This window comes from Bubalus kerabau, chromosome 9, assembly GCF_029407905.1.
Source record: "Bubalus kerabau isolate K-KA32 ecotype Philippines breed swamp buffalo chromosome 9, PCC_UOA_SB_1v2, whole genome shotgun sequence".
NCBI classification, from domain to species: domain Eukaryota; kingdom Metazoa; phylum Chordata; class Mammalia; order Artiodactyla; family Bovidae; genus Bubalus; species Bubalus kerabau.
In genome coordinates this window covers 95,713,602-95,733,295 of record NC_073632.1, presented here as the reverse complement: position 1 = coordinate 95,733,295, position 19,694 = coordinate 95,713,602, and the positions used below count along the sequence as shown (strand labels likewise).

At 43.7% G+C, this 19,694-nt stretch overlaps 2 protein-coding genes across 2 annotated transcripts in view; one reads left to right on the top strand and one right to left on the bottom strand.

Annotated features, from left to right (window-relative positions):
• IYD (iodotyrosine deiodinase) overlaps positions 1-5,103 on the bottom strand; it is a 29,542-nt gene extending 24,439 nt beyond the window's left edge. The window contains exon 1 of the mRNA XM_055535949.1: positions 4,932-5,103. Coding sequence (XP_055391924.1) covers positions 4,932-5,103 — 172 coding nt within the window. The remainder of the gene's footprint in view (positions 1-4,931) is intronic.
• The window catches only part of LOC129620148 (UL16-binding protein 3-like), a 280,018-nt gene that overhangs the window by 27,455 nt on the left and 232,869 nt on the right, over positions 1-19,694 (top strand).

The window sequence follows — 19,694 nt, the reverse complement described above, 5'->3', positions numbered from 1 at the left end:
TGTTTTCGCAGTTCCACTTCCAAATCTTGGCAAACAGGCCAAATGTTTTCTGGCTATGAAACCGCTAAGGCCAATTTGTGTCGTATCATCCTTGTTCCCTCCCTGCAATTTTGGAGGAGCCTTGAGCAACCATGTTAATAAGGCTCTGGGTGACACAGCTCTTGCAGTTGACAATGGGAACAACTCTGGGGCTCAACATTGGCCCAGAGAACTTTTCCTTCCCACTTCCTCAGCCATCGCTTTCCTTCTGTGTGGGCCTCTCAGCCATTTGTTGCAGTGTAAACTGACTCACTAGCAACAAAGGTGGGTGGGGGTTGGGGAGTCTGGGGGTGTTCAGCTGGAAAGATCTGGAATAAAGCCATGCTATCCCAGGTGAAGTGGACAGAACTTGTTTTCTGAGCCCCCCACCTCTTCTGGGGTGCCCAGTGTCCTGTGCTGACCTTTACTCTCCCCAGCAGTACCCACCCAGATTTGATCCCAAGGATGACATCTCCATCAAATCCTTTCCTGTCCCCAGTCTTCTCTCATCTGAATTCAAATTTACCTCTCCTTTGTCCTAGGACCATAATGTCTTACAGGAGTCCTAGTAAACCAGCCTTTTAAAATTAGTCATGCAGAAGTATGCATGGGTGTCAAAAGATGACGAAATGCAAAGATGAAGCTGAATTCCTTGCTTCTTATAGCAGAGGAAAGCCAGGCAGGTCTTGAGTGCTGCTCTTATATAGCGTTTTTGTCAGTGGTGTGCTGGCAAACCAGCCCTCTGAGAGTAGGGAGAAAAAGAGCACTGAATTATAGCCCTGGCCAATTTCCAGTGCTATAATATAGAGTCAGCACTCCCATCATGGCCTGACTTCAAGCTACTAGCAAGTGAACAAATGGCCCATAAAATTTCAGAACCTCTAAGATCTCCTCAGGCTAGTTCTTGCACACCACTTGGTTGGAAAACATGGAGTTCAGGCATTGGTTGGCTTCCAGGCATGTAAGAGGGTTAATATCATCTGTAGGAACAGTGTTACTTGGTTGAGACTGTTGTTGATTAGTTGGCATGCAGAGGAGCTGGAACTGGAATGAATCCATCTCTAATTGGCTAACTTGTTAAGCTTTTACTGAAATGAGCTGTCATTGATCCAATGAACAGGTTTGAAACAGCTGCATATGGGTACATAAAAATCTATCTGTTCCTAAGTCTGAGGAACTCTCAGGTGTTGAGCACATAAGATAAAAATTTTGGCAAAGCCTTTATTAGCAGTGACTGGGACAATGAAAATTCAGTTAGAATACTAGCTTTTGGATGGCTGGCGAAGCCAAGTAAAGAAAATCCCCACTAATGTTAAAATGCACACATCTTAATGTGTTTCCTGTCTTTTTCTCCTATTTCCAGTTCCATGAGCTTTCATGAATCTGGGACTGACTAGAGGATTTTTGTAGTATTTTCAGTTCATTTTGGGGAAACACTCTGAGGTTTTCTGTTTGAGATTAAATATGGGTCATTTCTCTTCCTCAGACCTCTGCCACAGATAAAGAGGGAACAGAAAATCCTCATCAGACACCCTGTGTGACTGGTCCCCAGACAAAGTCTATGTCTGGCATCTAGTCAGCATGTCCTTTCTATGTCCTGCCCCCACCTCTCCTCCCCTCGCCCTCCACCCCGCACAGGCTGATTCCCCGACCTGTGAATGTGGAACAGGAATCTTGTGAGTCAGAGCTGGCAGAGGTTGGATCGGCGCTCATATTTCCTTCAACTCACACTAGAATGGCCTACAATACTTATTTTACTGTTTTGTCTCTGTTAATTTTCAAAATGGCTTGCCCCTGGTCTCTATTGGCTGTTATCAAAGCCATCTCGTGTTTGCTTGGCAATGGTAGCCTTCTCCTCTCCAATTATACCTCCATTGGAGCCACAGTACTGGCAGTGTATCCTCTCTTAGACTGTGTCCACCCACCCAGTGGTTAAGAGCAGGGACTTGGGTGCCAGAGGAGACTGAGTTTAAACATTAGCCCTACCTACCACCTGTGTGCCCGTGTGACCTCAGTAAGTATCTCTTATGTAGACAAGGAAAATCCCAACAAGAGACTGTGAACTCTACACTCGGGGAAAATTTGCTCATGGTTGCTGGGGAGGGGGTGCTACATGTTCGCTTTATTCCTCCTTGTAAAGAATAGAGAATGAGAAGTGAATCAACAGGCAGAGAAGCAGAACGGGGCCACACAGCTCTCGTATCTGGTCCCAACCATCCCTGATCCCAGGTCCCTGGTTCCCCACCAGCCACATCGATCCCTCTGTATCCCTTCAACCCTTGGGTCTTCAAAGCCAGTGGGCTTTTCTCAATGCACACACTACTTCTGATCTCTCAGGAAATGTTTAACTCTGTGGGCCGTCTCCTGCCTGCTCTGTTCCGGGTCATTCTTTGGAAAAGCCTGGAAAAGTCTTCTTTGTAGACCTGGCACTCAGGAACCAGCCCCCGCTGGGTCCTGGCTCCACCACTAGCTGCTTGGACAGATGATTTAGATGATCTGAGCTCAGCTTCCTTATCTGTAATATAGGGATGATAATAGTGCCTGCTCCCTGTATTGTTATGATTCACCCTACGTAAAAATGACCTTGGATATAGAAAATACCTGGAAGGGCTTGTTACTAACCTGCCCTTCTTCCCTACACCTTTTCTTCCAAGTCCATTCCTCCCAGGCAGTTCCTCTCATCTGAATGTGCTCCCCACCAGGTTCTCTCCTCAGTCTTCTCTTTAGCAATACCCCTAGTGAATTCATTTGTTTCCCAAGTTCCAAGCATCACCTTAAGCTGGTGAATCTCCAATCAGGGTCTATGGCCTGGATCTCTCACCTAGAAACCTCCCTATCTTTGCTTCAGTGTGCCACTGTCCATTCAAGCCCAAGACGCCCTGCACTATACTCAAGAGCATCCCTTTTAAACCAGGTCCCTTCCCCTCACCTGCGTATGATAGTGTTGTTCTGATTCTTCCAGTCTCCAAATCGTTGCCCTCTTCTTCCTCTCCCAACATCTAACTTATTGCCAGAGCCCATTGTTCTTCCTTGACTGTCCCTTGGATCCACCTCTTCTCTTGCATTGTGCTATCCCCACTGCCCTGCCCATTGTTACCGGAGCAGATCCTTACCCAGCTTCAGAGTGGATCTCCCCTCATTCAGGGAAGTGCTTCTCAGCTGGCATAGTTGGCATCCAGGGAGGAGAGTAAGAGACAGCCCGGCTAGGAGGCTGCCTGGGCTTGGACCCTGTGTGGTATATTCAGTGTACATGGCATAGCCAGTGATACATGGCTTCCAGCATGGAGTGCCAGCTGTGTTACCCCACTCCCAAATCCTAAGGTTAAGACAACTCAGAACACACACACACCCTTACACACACATGCACACATATACTTCCAGGTGGCCTCTTTTGGAGGGAGGGTGGAGCTTTAATTTTTTGGGGGGGGGCCTCCAAAATCACTGAAGATGGTAACTGCAGCCATGAAATTAAAAGATACTTGCTCCTTGGAAGAAAAGTTATGACCAACCTAGACAGCATATTAAAAAGCAGAGACATTACCTTGCCAACAAAGGTCCATCTAGTCAAACCTTTGGTTTTTACAGTAGTCATGTATTGATGTGAGAGTTGATTTTAAAGAAAGCTGTACACCAAAGAATTGATGCTTTTGAACTGTGGTGTTGGAGAAGACTCTTGAGAGTCCCTTGGACTGCAAGGAGATCCAACCAGTCCATCCTAAAGGAAATCAGTCCTGAATATTCATTGGAAGGATTGATGTTGAAGCTGAAATGCCAATACTTTGGCCACCTGATGTGAAGAACTGACTCATTTGAAAAGACTCAGATGCTGGGAAAGATTGAAGGCAGGAGGAGAAGGGGACAACAGAGGATGAGATGGTTGGATGGCATCACCGACTCAAGGGACATGAGTTTGAGTAAACTCTGGGAGTAGGTGATGGACAGGGAGGCCTGGCATGCTGCAGTCCATGGGGTCACAAAGAGTCAGACACAACTGAGTGACTGAACTGAACTGGTGCCATTATTACCCCAGCTGAGAGTCACTGAGCCTCTTCCAAGTCAAATCCAGCCCACAGAATCTCCTCAGACCCACCGCAAACACAGATCACTCAGAGCTCCCAAAAACCTCTCCCTGCCTGTCTGCCTCCTTCATCACCTTGTCTTTCTTGGGTCAACCATGCCCCCACCCATCCTCAACATCCAACTTCATTTTTGCCCCTTCCCTGGTCAGCATAGTCCTTCCATCTTCTTAGCATCTTTCCTAGCGGTTCTGTATTCAGGCTCCTTCTGTTCCTCTTAACCTCCTCACCCTTACTATTCGTATCCTAGTAATTCACCAGTCCTGGTTCAGCCCTTCTGTAACTGCCTTGCCAAGATCCTGAGCCTTTTCAAAACAACTTATAATCAGTTCTGCCTGTCTCTTTTTCACTCTCTTTCAGTTGTCCATTCATTGCCTTGTCTACTGAATCAGACACTCGGCTTTGAGGACCACAGCCACTCTTGTCTGTAACCCACAGGGCTGCTATAATGAGTAGTAGTGAGCCCCTACACAGCTGCCCTTTTTTTATTTCAAAATTTTGATCAAAACCTGACTACTTAACTCATGGCCACACCAGCCTGTGATGTGCCCCCTGCAGAAAGATTTTAGCAGCCAGTCAGGACAGGAGCTGGGGAAAGCCAGCCCTTCAACAGTTTTTTTTACTGATGATCCAGCTTTTTACTTGGTCACAGCAAATGACAAGCTGACACCCAAGAGAAATGATGTCTCTGTCACACACTAATTTGTTTGCATGATAGAAGTTGATGATGAAACTGACCTGCCTGCACATATTTCTCTCCATGAGCCCCACCAGCCACTTGCCCTCATCGTAAAAATACAGAAGGTGGGAACTGAGCAGCAGAGCCAGTGTCTTTACCTGCTTCCTCCTGGTGGACATCGGTGCTGTCTTTCAAGTCTTCATCCACCCAGGGATGAGCCTCAGCCCCAGGCTCCCCCTTCCTTCTCTCAGTGCTTCCATCAGCATTTTTAAAGATCCACACCATCAAAATGCAGATGACAGCTACCAAGACTGGAGTCAGAAGAAGCATGGTGGTGAGACTGATCCTGAAGGGTGTCCATACTTCCCAGGCTGGGGTTTAAACAAACAGGGACAGGTGTGGGGAATGCTGGGAGATGAGTGAAGAGAGGGAGGGGTTTGCTCGGGGAAGGGACAGTGAACCTGCTGACTCCACGAGGACTTTGCCAAGGAGCAAAGATTGCAGCTGTGTGCATCAGGGTGTGTTGCGGGTCTGGCAATGCATGGGTGAGTGCACTTTCTTAAACTGTGTGCTCAATCAATATATTCTTAGACAATCATTGCCAGGATTTGAGGATTTACTTTAAAGCACTAGATCTTGCCAGCCATGGTGGTATTTCGTCTTTCTCCTGTAGATTTTCTGAGAGCAGTGTGTCCTCGACTGGCCTGATGCTAGGAGTCGCTTAGTGTTGGCCCCTTCGAACCAACCTCCATGCCCATTTTGAGCGGTTCCCAAATCTGGGATGTTTTCCTGCAGTTTTAGAGACTGGGCAAAGGATTGGCTATCTCAGGCCTCTCGTGCACATTTTGCCTTATATATATATCTATATTATTTGAATTCTTTTCAACCAGCATGTGCTAGTTTTTACTATTTCTACTTTTTTTGTGTGATAAGATATACTAATATAAAATTTACTATCCTAGCTCTTTTTAAGGCTCCAGTTCAGTGACATTAAGTACATTCACAGTGTTGTAAACCCGCCACCACTCTTCCAAAAACTGCTTCATCATCCCAAACAGGAACCCTCTAACCATGAAGCAGTAATTCCCCACTTTCTCTTCCCACAGGCCCTGGTAACCTCAAACCCACTTCCTACGTTATGGTTCTGACCATCCTAGGAGCCTTCTGTAAGTGGACTCATACAATATTTGTCTTTTTGTGAATGGCTTGTTTCACTTAGCTGAAAGTCTTCAAGATTCATCCATGTTTTAATACAGATCAGAATGTCGTTCTTTTTCATGGTTCAGTCGCTCAGTCGTGTCCGACTCTTTGCGACCCCATGAATCACTAGCTCGTACTATATATTTTTATGGGGGCTTCCCCAATGGCTCAGCAGGTAACAAGTCTGCTTGCAATGCAGCAGATGCAGGTTTGATCCCTGGATCAGGAAGATCCTCTGGAGAAGGAAATGGTAATCCATGCCATCATCCTTGCCTGAAAAATCCCATGGACAGCAGAGCCTGGATGGCTACAGTCTATGGGATCGCAAAGTCAGATACAACTGAGCACTCGGCACAGCACATGTATTTTTATACTTAAAAATAAGACACTAAATAAATGTTACATTTACAAACAGACCATTACAATACAGTGCAATAAGTGCTATAATAGACAAGTATGCCTGGTCCCTTATTCCATCTGAGACAGGAAAGACCCCACGGAGGACATAGCTTCTACTGTCTCAACAAACTCAGTGTGACCTGGGACAGTGCAATTGAGGGAGCTTGCGCCAGAATCTAATCTACACACTCTCCCTTCCTTGAGAAACTCTTGCTGCAAAAAAAAAAAAAAAAGGTCAGCTGACCTAGACAGTGTGTAGTGTAGTGACATGGTTACTTTGCCTAGATTTCCATTGTGCTGTGTGCTCATGTCTCATTTCACGACTGGTGATCAAGAGTGGATGGATTGGTCAGTCTGCAAACTGCACTGTGAGCATCTTTACTCTAGAGAACATATTTTCCCAAGACACACATACGAGTCTTTACTTCCAGTGCTGGTGGTGAATCTAATTATCCCCGTCCTTGAATCCTTCTGCTTTAGTAACATTCTGCAAGTGTATTTGCAGGGTAAGTGAAATGAGGTGAAAGAGAACTTTCCAGGAAAGAGACTTCCCGGCATTGAGTGAGGCAACACCATTTCTAATGATTCACACAAACAACCTGTCATCAAGCATTTCTATTAAGTACTTATTTAACAAGTGTTATATCAAGTATTCACACTAAAGGCTTAAAATAGGACGTGCTTGGGACTTCCCTGGTGATACACTGCCTACAGCTCTGCACTTCCACTACCGGGGAAATGTTCAACCCCTGGTTGGGAAACTAGCATCCCACATGCCACGTGTTGTGGCCAAAACATAAACAGACTCACAGATTTAGAGAATGAACTTGTGGGTGCCAGGAGGAAGGATGGAGAGGAGTGGGGGAAGGGATAGTTAGGAAGTTTGGGATGGACATGTACTTGCTGAGTCCCTTTGCTGTCCACCTGAAATTGTTATAACATTGTTAATCAGCTATACTCCAACACAAAATAAAAAGTGGTTTTTGTTTTTTGGTTTTTTTGTTTTTGTTTTTTTTTTTTTTAAAGAAGAACCTTATGGCTAAAAAAACAAAAACAATAGGGTGTGCCTATGTCTGCACCAAAATCTTATCTCAGTTCAAGTGGGAAGTTAGAGGAAAAAATTCAGAATGCTTTTAAACCTAACTGACCTCACCTATACACAGTCCATACTCACAAATAACTTTAACACCATCGAAAGATATTTAGTTTATATAGATCTAATGACCAGCGGACTGTGTGATGCAGAAGTTTATATTTCTATGTGTGATCACTATGTTGATTCTTTATATACATTATCCCATATAATCCACAGGATGAGTCACTTCATAAGAAACTCCACTGCTCCAGCCATTCCGCTACATACAAGAATTGAAAGCAAGGTCTCAAAGAGATATTTGCACATTTATATTCACAGTACTATTTTTCACCATAGCCAAGAGATGGGAGCAACCCAAGTGTCCATGGACAGATAAATGGATAAACAATATAGTAGAGACATTACAATATTATTCAACCTTAAAAAAGAGGGAAATTCTGACCCATGGTGCAGCATCAATGAATTTTGAAGACATCTGCTAAGTGGAAAAACATCCAGTCACAAAAGGATAGACCTTGTATAAATCACATGTATGAGATCTAATGTAGCCAAATTCATAAAGATAGAAAATAAACTGATTGTTCACTGTGGCTGGGGGAGGGGAAAAGGAGAGTTATTATCTAATGGGTGCAGAGTTCCAGTTTTGCAAGACAAAAAGAGTTCTGGATTGTGGTGGATAGTGGTGATGGTTACACAACAGAGAGAATGGACTTATACTGTTGAACAGTACACTGAAAAAAAGCAAAGATGGTACACTGAACGTTGTGCGCTGTGCTGTGCTTAGTCACTCAGTCGTGTCCGACTCTGCATGACCCCATGGACTGTTGCTTCTGTCCATGGGGATTCTCCAGGCAAGAAGATTGGAGTGGGTTGCCATGCCCTCTTCCAGGGGATCTTCCTGACCCCAGATGGAATCCAGGTCTCCCGCATTGCAGGCCGATTCTTTATCATCTGAGCCACCAGAAAAGCCCTGAATGTTGTATATATTGTACCAAAAATATTTTAATTAAAAAAAAAATCTTCTCTGCCCTGAAGGAAAAATGAAGAGCTTGTACAATAGTGCCTAAAGCACCATGAATGAGTGGAAGCAAGGTCCTTAAAGTGTAGTCCTAGATCCCCATCATCCACATCCCCAGAGGATTTGTTAGAAATAAAAACTCTGGGGTCCTACTCCAGATGCACTGAATCAGAAACTCTGGAGGTGGGTCCAGCACTCGGTTTCAAGAAGCACTCCAGGTGGTGCCGACACTTGTTGAGGTCTGAGAACCACTGGACTCAAGAAAGGCTCTCTCCTCATATTCCCTTGTTGTTGTTGTTTAGTTGCTCAGTCATGTCTGGCTCTTTTGTGACCCCATGAACTGTAGCCCTTCAGGGTCCTGTGTCCATGGAATTCTCCAGGCAAGAATACTAGAGTGCGTTGCCATTTCCTTCTCCAGGGCATCTTCTAGACCCAGGGATCGAACCCGCATCTCCTGTTTGGTCTGCTTGGCAGACCTATTCCTTACCACTGAGCCACCATCAGTTCAGTTCAATTCAGTCACTCAGTCATATTCAACTCTTTGGATCCCATGGACACAGGCACACCAGGCTTCCCTGTCTATCACCAACCCCCATGAGCTCAAACTCATGCTCATTGAGTCGGTGATACCATCCAGCCATCTCATCCTCTGTCATCCCCTTCTCCTCCTGCCTTCAATCTTTCACAGTACCAGGATCTTTTCCAATGAGTCAGCTCTTCCCATCAGATGGCCAAAGTATTGGAGTTTCAGCATCAGTCCTTCCAATGAATATTCAGGACTGATTTCCTTTAGTATTGACTGGTTGGATCTCCTTGCAGTCCAAGGGACTCTCAAGAGTCTTCTCCAACACCACAGTTCAAAAGTATCAATTCTTTGGCACTCAGCTTCCTGTATAGTCCAAGTCTCACATCCATACATGACTAGTGGAAAAATAACTTTGACTAGACGGACCTTTGTTGGCAAAGTAATGACTCTGCTATGGGAAGCCATAGCCCTGGGAACTATACTCAATATTCTCTAATATTGTATATGGAATGAGAATCTTAAAAGGATATGTGTGTGTGTCACACACATGTATATGAATCACTTTGCTGTATACTTGAAAGTAACACAACATTGTACATCAACTATAATCTAAAAAGAACCATTGCAGCCACCCAGAGGAGAGCTAACCGAAGACTCGACTCTTCAGGGAAGAAAACTGGGGCAGTAGGAGGAGGAAATGGTGGCATAAAGTTTGGAGGTGGTAGAAGTGACCAGGTCCAGATGTGGGGGTATTCCAGAGCGGGAATCAGAAATGACATCCCTCCTTCTCCCAGCATATTCCAGTCTGTACTTTGTCTCATTCTCTTGGGAAAAGACTTTGGGATTTCATGGACTTCATGTTATTTAACCCAATGAGCATGTAAGTGGAGAGACTTCTATAAAGAGCTCTCAGGGAAAAAGCTGAAATGACAACACAGCGCTCACAAAGCTGGGGATTGTTCCGGAACATGATTCATCAAGTGAGACTGGCTCTGCCTCTATCAAAACATGACTTCTGGGGCTGGGCGATTTCCTCAGTGCTTCTTTTCTCACTCAAGCAATAGCCAAACAGTACTTCCTGGTTATGGGTTGGGGCCCACTGATGACAAATGACAGCAGATCCTCAACCTCTGTATTATGTTATCTTTTGAAAACAATGCCTTTTTATGAAAGAGCTTAGCCACAAACGATATGGCATCCATTCTAGACAAGAAGACAAAACCCCTGCAGTGATATTAGTCAGAAACAATTTTTAATAGAAAAATGTTATGTTCCAGAGCAACATTCCTTAGCATTTAGTGATACTGTATTTGCTTCCAGTAGAGACTCATTATTGCTTTTCTACACAATAAAAAAAATTATCATCTAATGATGGAATTATCATCGCTATCTTATTTCTCCTCTAAGAAGAAATTGCGAGGCAGAATGTTAACAAAACAAGGTGACTTGTAGGAGAGGCACTGATTGCTTGGCATGTAAGAGAGTGTCTGGTGTGTGTGTGTGTCACCCAGTCATATCCAACTCTTTGTAACTCCACTGACTGTAGCCCACCAGGCTCCTCTGTCCATGGAATTCTCAAGGCAAGAAGGCTGGACTGGGTTGCTATTCCCTTCTCGGAGGGGATCTTCCTGATCCAGGGATCGAATCTGGGTCTCCTGCACTGCAGGCAGATTTTTTACTGTCTGAGCCACCAGGGCAGCCCTAAGGCAGCTGTAACAAAGCCCTGCAAACTGGGTGACTTGAAAGAACAGAAATGTGTTGTCTTTCAGTTCTGGAGGTGAGAAGTCTGAAATCAAGGGGTCAGCAGGGCGGGGTTCTTATGGAAGGCTCCAGGGGAAAATCTGATCAGGGCTTTCTTTTTATTTCTGGTAGAGGCCAGCAAGCCTTGATGCTCCTCGGCTGGTAGAAACTTCACTCTAGTCCTGCCTGTGGAGTCACATGGCGTTCTCCCAGTGTACCTTCACTTCCCCCTCCCCTTGTAAATCTGTGTCTGTATGTTTCTCCTTTTCTTACCAGGATACCAGTCATTTTAGACTTTTCTTCCCAGGACAGATTTTAGACCATATGACCTCATCCTAACTTGACTACACCTGCAAAGACAGTATGTCCTGGTGGGCATTGGCATATCCCTTTGGGGCACCACTCAACCCATAACACCTGGTAAAATGGAAATGAAGATACTTCCTCCTCTTCTGGTGAGGGTAAATTCATTGTGAAACATCAATCAAATCATGGTGAGTCTCCAAGTTTTTAGCCTATCTGATTGTAAAGTGGGCAGAGCAGGAGACATTGTACTCATTTCTCTCTAAGGAAACCACCCTGTCCGTAATCAATGACTCATCTGCCCAGGTGGGAGGCTGAGATTGCTCAACACAAATGCTTGGAAGATTAGAAACCTCTTTTTTTCATATGTCTAGACTCTGGAAAGTCTAGAGGTCCAAAGTTTATATCTTTTAATTTTCCTTATATTTAAGTTTTTAATTAGATATTAATGTTGATTACTTTAACTAGCAACAGCGGTCAAGTTTTTCTCCCATTATGTCACTCTGACTTCCACTTCTACCCCTCTCTGTCCCCTGGGAGAACCAGGGAGATAGAGGACAGGAGCTCTTCTTCTGATTCCATGGGCTCCATCCTATAATCCAGGATGATCTCCCTATTTTAATATTTCCTTGAAATATTAGCATAAAAGAATATTTCTGCAGACCAAGAAAGACATTCAGTGCTTTTCTGCAACATAATGACTTAAAATCTCTTTAATGTTGCAGGCTAGGCATCACTGTTTCTCTATTCCTTAATAGATGAAGTGAGTTACTATACTCTTGTTTTATGAATGATTCATCTAAACTAAGCCTAAAGCCCATTGCATAATATCCTAATTGCAAAATATACTTTTTTTTTAATGGTGGTAAAATATGCAAAACATCAACTTTCCCATTTTAGCCATTTTTAAGTGAACAGTTCGAAGGTGTGAAGGACATTCATGTTGTAGCGCAACCATTCCCACCTCCCATCTGCAGAATGGTTTTTTATCATCCCAGTCAGGAAGTCTGTTAAACATTAAACATTAAAAATATCCATTAAACATTAACTCCCTCTTCCCTCCTGCCCTAGTCCCTCCCTCCTGCCCTAGTCCCTGGCAACCAACATACTATTTTCTATCTCTACAGAGTTGACTACTCTGAGTACCTCACATAACTGGAATTATATTTTTCCTTTCATGTCTGGCTTATTACACAGTTCAACATTGTGGCTAATGTCAGAATTCCTTTGCTTTTTAAAGCCAGATGATATTTCATGGAGTGTATACACTGCATTTATTCATTGACCTGTTGATGGATCTGTTGAGTTGCTTCTACCTTTTGGGTTCTGTGAATAATGCAGCTATGAACATTGCTGTACCGTGCTATTCTTTTTAACTCTATTAATGGATAGCTCAATTTGAGAAACTGATTGTAAAATTGGTTGCCCAGAACACATAGGGCTGATTCTTAAGGAAACACTATAGATACAAATTTCTGGAATTTTGTTTTCCTCCTAGTTAGCAATGTGTGTGTGTGTGTGTGTGCTCAGTCCTGTCCAACTTTTTGCAGCCCCATGGACTGTACTCTGCCAGGAATTTTCCAGGCAAAAATACTGAAGTGGGGTGCCAGTTCCTATTCCAGGGGGTCTTTCTGACCCAGGGATAGAACCCTCATCTCTTAGTGCCACCATTACAGTTACCCTTAGATTCTTGTATTTCAATTTTTAAATGTTTCTCTAAAACATGTGTTTATTAAATAAACAGTGACATAGATTCTTTAGCGAAAAAAGAACACAACACACACTAACAAATGTAAATAAGGAAAACACAATTTAACAAAATTAGAACTACGGTTGTATCTCAAATAATTACAAAGGGACATTTTAAATTACAACAAACTTCATACGATTCAGTGTGGACACATTTTAAAGCTCAATAAAATCAGCAATTTCCAGGGGAAAAACAAGCAAAATTCTCAAACTGACTAAAAAATATCAGTTACTATGATAAAAAATTTAAAACATTGTCAAAGAATGTTATGTTTAAAAAAAGATGTGTCCTACCTCAGATGGTGACCTTTTCAAATGCTCAAAGAACAATATTACCCAGGCTAAATAAAAAACCTCAGAGTATATGTAAATCTTCCCAATTTATTGAGCAAAAATAGGAATAATAACTAACAAAGCTCAACAAAGATAGCAGACCAAAAACAAAACAAAAACAATCACACTTATAAGTCCTACTTGTAAATTTTACAGAAAGAATTAGCAATTTAAATTAATCAATATATTTTAAACATATCTTCACTAAATACATTCAAATAAGATTTATCCAAGCAGTACAGAATAATTAAATATGAGGAAATCTAAATATATCATATTACAAAAATTGGTTAAATTTTAAAATTATGCAATAATCTTCAAAAATTTCCAAAAGCTATCTGATATTCTTTAATACCCAGTCTGACTTTTAGAAACTTCTTTGCTGCTACTGCTAAGTCGCTTCAGTCGTGTCCGACTCTGTGCGACCCCATAGATGGCGGCCCACCAGGCTCCCCCGTCCCTGGGATTCTCCAGGCAAGAACACTGGAGTGGGTTGCCACTTCCTTCTCCAATGCATGATAGGGAAAAGTGAAAGTGAAGTTGCTCAGTCGTGTCCGACTCTTCGTGACCCCATGGTCTGCAGCCTTCCAGGCTCCTCTGTCCATGGGATTGTCCAGGCAAGAGTACTGGAGTGGGGTGCCATTGCCTTCTCCAAGAAACTTCTTTAGAAGTCCTAAAAAATTTTTTTAACATGATTTTAAAAATTCACCTTAAACTGAATCAACAATATTCTTAATGATAAACACTAGAGGCAATATCATTAAAAATCAGAAATCAAAATTTAAAAAGGAAGGAAAGACAAAGTGAGAGAGGGAAAGCTAGAAGAAAGAGAGCTTACTCTTGAGCATTCTTATTCTGGAAACTCTGGTCAAGGTAGTAAGAAGGAAACTGTTAACAGATCTTCTGGATCGTCACAACATGGGTGCCACATTCTTCAGCTGCATTTTACCAATCATAAAACTGATATTTTTGTTCCCATTTATCTATCTCCTGAGTCTATCTCTGAACTCCAAGCAGCAGAGAGAGTGGTGATTAATTATTAATTCATTACACTCAAACCCCAACCATAGGCATTTTTTTTCTTCCAGTTTTCAGTTCAGTTCAGTTGCTCAGTTGTATCTGACTCTTTGTGACCCCGTGGACTGCAGCACACCAGGCTTCCCTGTCCACCACCAATTCCCGGAGCTTGCTCAAACTCATGTCCATCGAGTCAGTGATGCCATCGGACCATCTCATCCTGTCATCCCCTTCTCCTCCTGCCTTCACTCTTTCCCTACACCAGGGTGTTTTCAATGAATCAGTTCTTCTCATCAGCTGGCCAAAGTATTGGAGCTTCAGCTTCAGCATCAGTCCTTCCAATGAATATTCAGGATTGTATCATTTTTTTAGATTCCACGTATAAGTGATATCATTTGATATCTGTGTAGAGACAGGGAACTCTACCCAATACTCTGTAATTACCTATATGGAAAAAAAATCTGAAAAAGAATGGATATATGTATATACATAACTGAATCATTTTGATGTGCATCTGAAACTAAAATAATATTATAAATCAACTATATTCCAAGATAAAATAAAAATTAAATTTAAGAAAGAGGAAAAAAAAGCCTTCATGTGGCGGGGGGAAAGCAAACCTGACCACAAGGTGGCAGGCCTGCGCTTAGAGAGAGTCTCGCCGTCAACTGAAACCAATGCCCGGGTTTGGCAGGGCTAGGCCCCCACTGCGGACTTTGCAAATTGCAGGAGCACGTCCTCTCCTGGGCATGCCATGGTCTCTGGGAAATGGAGGAACAATGGTGTCTGAACCTGAAAGGCAAGAGAGCGGTGCTGGGGGTCATATTCCGGGTGAACTGGAGAACAGGACTGAGCCTTCCACAAGGCTGAGGGCATCATTTCACAAGTCTGTTTCCCAGGGCACAAATTTCATAGTATCCTCTTCAGTCTAAACGTTTTCTGGACACTTAGCGGGGAAATCGTGGATTCCGTATCCTCTCTTCTTTTGAGTTAAATTGTGTTCCCCCAAAAGGTATGCTTAGGTCCTAACCCCAGTGCCTCGGGATGGGACTTTATTTTGAAATAGAGTCACTGCAGATGCAATGAAGTAAAGTAAGATGAAGTCATACCGGAGGACTGAAAAGTGAAAGTCGCTCAGTTGAGTCCGAATCTTTGCAACCCCACGGTCTATACAGTGTGTCTAAGGCCAGAATACTGGAGTGGGTAGCCATTCCCTTCTCTGGGGGATCTTCCCAACTCAGGGATCGAATCCAGGTCTCCTGCATTGTAGGCAGATTCTTTACAGTCTGAACCACCAGGGAAGGGTTGGCTCCAAATCCAACATGGCTGGTGTCCTTATTAAAGGAAGGGAGACACAGAAACAGATGCCCAGGGAGACAGCCATGCGATAATGGAGGCAGGGATTAGAGTGATGTGTCTGCAAGTTAAGGAACACCATAGGTTGCTGGCAAACACCAGAAACCAGCCGAAAGAGGAGGGAATTTCCCCTTCAGATTGCAGAGGAAGTATGACTCTGCCCACCCCTTGATTTCAGACTTCTTCCCTTCTCACTCCAGACTAGAAATCTGTTTTTTAAGCCACCCAATTTGTGGTACTTTGTTACAACAGCCCTAGGAAAGTAAGAAACTGGTCTTCCCTAGTGACTCAGTGGTAAAGAATCCACCTGCCAATCAGGAGATGCGGGTTTGATCCCTGGTGGGGAAGATCCCCTGGAGACAGGAATGGCAACCCACTCCATTATTCTTGCCTGGGAAATCCCATGGACAGTGGGGCCTGGAGAGCTACAGTCCATGGGGTTGCCGAGTAGAACACAACCACCACCACCTAGAAAACCACTTAAAAGACACTCTTCTAAGAAAAACATGTTCTAATCCCAATCTTTATCTTCTTTTTAGCCTGGATACTTTATTTGCTGTACCGTTTATGTCATTCTACACGCAAGAGTCTGACCAGGAAGGAAGAGGTTAAACGTTCGGATCAAATTTCAGAGAAAACTCGAGATGCCTCATGGGTTTGCATTCACAGCATCAGACCAAGCTTCCCCACCATTTCAAGGTTCACTTGGCAGTAATGATTTCTTCCCTCCTCCCTTGTTGCCTGCCAGGGAGGCTACCCACCCCCATCTGCCTGTTGGCAGCGAAGGCCCTCAGTGGATGCTATCTGTGTTTTCACCTCACACCCTCAGTCTGGGTGGGAAGAAGGGCAGGAGAGAGGGCTTGTCTCTTTTCTGGAGAGTGTGTCCGTGTGAATGACAACAGAATGAGAGCCAGAAACCATAACCCTCAATCCCAGTGGAATAAAATTAAATCAGAGGTTAAAGTGTTTCAACAAGAATGATAGAATTGAACTGTCTTTTAACTAAGATGCTTCCGGCTCATCCCGCCATCTGTTTAATAGATCATCAACATCAATTACCACTGCTCTGCAGTAAAACAAGGAATAACAGAGCGATGCTAAAAGCATGATGGCCCCAGGAGAGGAGGCGAGCATTCCTGAGCAGAAGTGTGGTACCAGAGGCTCCCGGAGGGATGGTGGTGGCTGCCTCGCCCTAACAAATCCGTTTCCTCTCAAGGACTTGAGGTAGAGCTTGTATGATGATAACTTACTTCTTTGTTGGTTTCTTCTTTGGGGTTGGGGGCAGTGTGTGTGGAGGTGTTACCATAGTTACCAAAGAAATCAAGACACTATTCAGAAAACTGAATCTCATTACTGACAGGGAAAAGGTGAGTTTTCGGGTCAAAAACACCAGCAGGAATGTTACTGAAGGAAATGTGGAGATGACTACAGGGAGAAATGCAAAATCCAAAGTAACCACAACACCCAGAATTCAGACTCTGTTATGCCCTCTTACTGCTCACACTCTAAAATGACAGTCTTCCTAAGACACAATTACAGGTTAAGTTAATAATCGTGGTTCTACAGGATATCACAGAGTTTCCTACCTTACTGTAATTAGACAGGCAGCTTGCCAGCAGCTCATGGCAAAACCAGAGCTTAATTTTGGATTTAGGCAGCACAAATTGCTTAAGGAGGTTTGGAGCTACTGAGGGATTTTGCTGATTCCCCAGTGATTTTTTCAGCCTCTCTGTACTTAGAGGAAAGAATTGAAGTCTCACTGGAAAGTATTATCCTGTGTCCCTCATTTCCACATCTGAGAACGACTTCATGGAGGTCAATGAGGGGAAAATGTGGATGGCCCCACTTCCCGCCAGACAACATCAAAGAACCTGAGGGATCCCCCAGCTGACCCCAGCCTCTTGCTTTCCCATTGACAAGTGGCTCACAAGGGTTGCACAAACTATATACCTGCAGATCTAAAACATTAATCAGATGTCTTGAATATTCTCCCCACCCAGCTTGGAGTTCTATTCCTGTTCAACCACTGACAGAGTGTTTGACCTTAGACAAGTCACTCAGTCTCTCCAATCCTCTTTATCTTATCTATAAAACGAGGACCACAAATCCTTTTCTTTCTGCCTCACAGGTGGTTGTGAAACTCAAGTGAAATGTGTAAAGAAAGAGCTTGTAATTGGCAAACATATTTACAAAGGGAAGATGTTATAGGACTTCCCCTCCATGGGCGGGACTTCCGTCTGCTGACATGAATGAATGACAAGACGACAGGTGCCCAAGTCTCTGTCAGGAAGATGCCAACAAAAACACACCACACCCTTGGGACTTGACATTTTTTACCTAATGTGCAGATTTTGATATGGATTAGGAGTATCAGACTGCTGGGACAGCAGACACACCAGAAAAAGTTCCAGCAGATTAAAAAGAAAAATGGCGCCACTTCCTCTTTCCCACTTCCTTCAGGCTCTGAGGGCTCTTCCTGTCAGCCATGACCACTCACCAGCACCTACCAAAGAATAAAAGAGAAAGTGCCAGGAGCACATAGAGACATCTCCTGCATCACTGTTTCTATTGCTTACCCTTTAGCCAGGCTTGCATCTTAATGTAAAATGGAATAGCAAGGATAGTTCTTGTAAGTTATTAACCACCTGCCTTATAATAAGATCTTCCCTCATAGCTCAGTTGGTAAAAAATCCTCCTGCAATGCAGGAGACCCCGGTTCGATTCCTGGGTCAGGAAGTTCCGCTGGAAAGGGGGTAGGCTACCCACTCCAGTTTTCTTGGGCTACGCCTGTGGCTCAGCTGGTAAAGAATCTGTCTGCAATGTGAGAGACCTGGGTTGAATCCCTGGGTTGGAAAGATCCCCTGGAAAAGGGAATGGCTACCCACTCTCATATTCTGGCCTGGAGAATTCCATGGACTGTATAGTCCATGTGGTCACAAAAAGTCGGACATGACTGAGTTACTTTCACTAAATAAACAAAAATAAGCAGAGAGGAGATACTCCACATTCAAGGTCAGGAGGGGCAACTTCGTCCAAGGTAAGGAGCAGTGCCTGCACTTTGCTGGAGCAGCCATGAAGAGATACCTTACGACCAAGGTAAGAGAAACCCAAGTAAGATGGTAGGTGTTGCGAGAGGGCATCAGAAGGCAGACACATTGAAACCATAATCACAGAAAACTAGCCAATCTGATCACATGGACCACAGCCTTGTCTAACTCAATGAAACTATGCCATGCCTGTGGGAACCACCCAAGACGGATGGGTCACGGTGGAGAGGTCTGACAGAATGTGGCCCACTGGAGAAGGAAATGGAAAACCACTTCAGTATTCTTGCCTTGAGAACCCCATGAACAGTATGAAAAGGCAAAATGATAGGACACTTAAAGAGGAACTCCCCAGGTTGATGAGTGCCCAATATGCTACTGAAGATCAGTGGAGAAATAACTCCAGAAAGAATGAAGGGACGGAGCCAAAGCAAAAATAATACCCAGTTGTGGATGTGACTGGTGATAGATGCAAGGTCCGATGCTGTAAAGAGCAATATTACATAGGAACCTGGAATGTCAGGTCCATGAATCAAGGCAAATTGGAAGTGGTCAAACAGGAGATGGCAAGAGTGAACGTCGACATTCTAGGAATCAGCAAACTAAAATGGACTGGAATGGGTGAATTTAACTCAGATGACCATTATATCTACTACTGTAGGCAGGAAACCCTTAGAAGAAATGGAGTAGCCATCATGGTCAACAAAAGAGTCCGAAATGCAGTACTTGGATGTTATCAAAAATGACAGAATGATCTCTGTTCGTTTCCAAGACAAACCATTCAATATCATGGTAATCCAAGCCTATGCCCCAACCAGTTAACGCTGAAGAACTGGAAGGTGAACGGTTCTGTGAAGACTTACAAGACCTTTTAGAACTAACATCCAAAAAAAATGTCCTTTTCATTATAGGGGACTGGAATGCAAAAGTAGGAAGTCAAGAAACACCTGGAGTAACAGGCAAATTTGGCCTTGGAGTACGGAATGAAGCAGGGCAAAGGCTGATCGAGTTTTGCCAAGAGAATGCACTGGTCATAGCAAACACCTTCTTCCAACAACACGAGAGAACACTCTGTACATGGACATCACAGATGGTCAACACTGAAATCAGATTGATTATATTCTTTGCAGCCAAAGATGG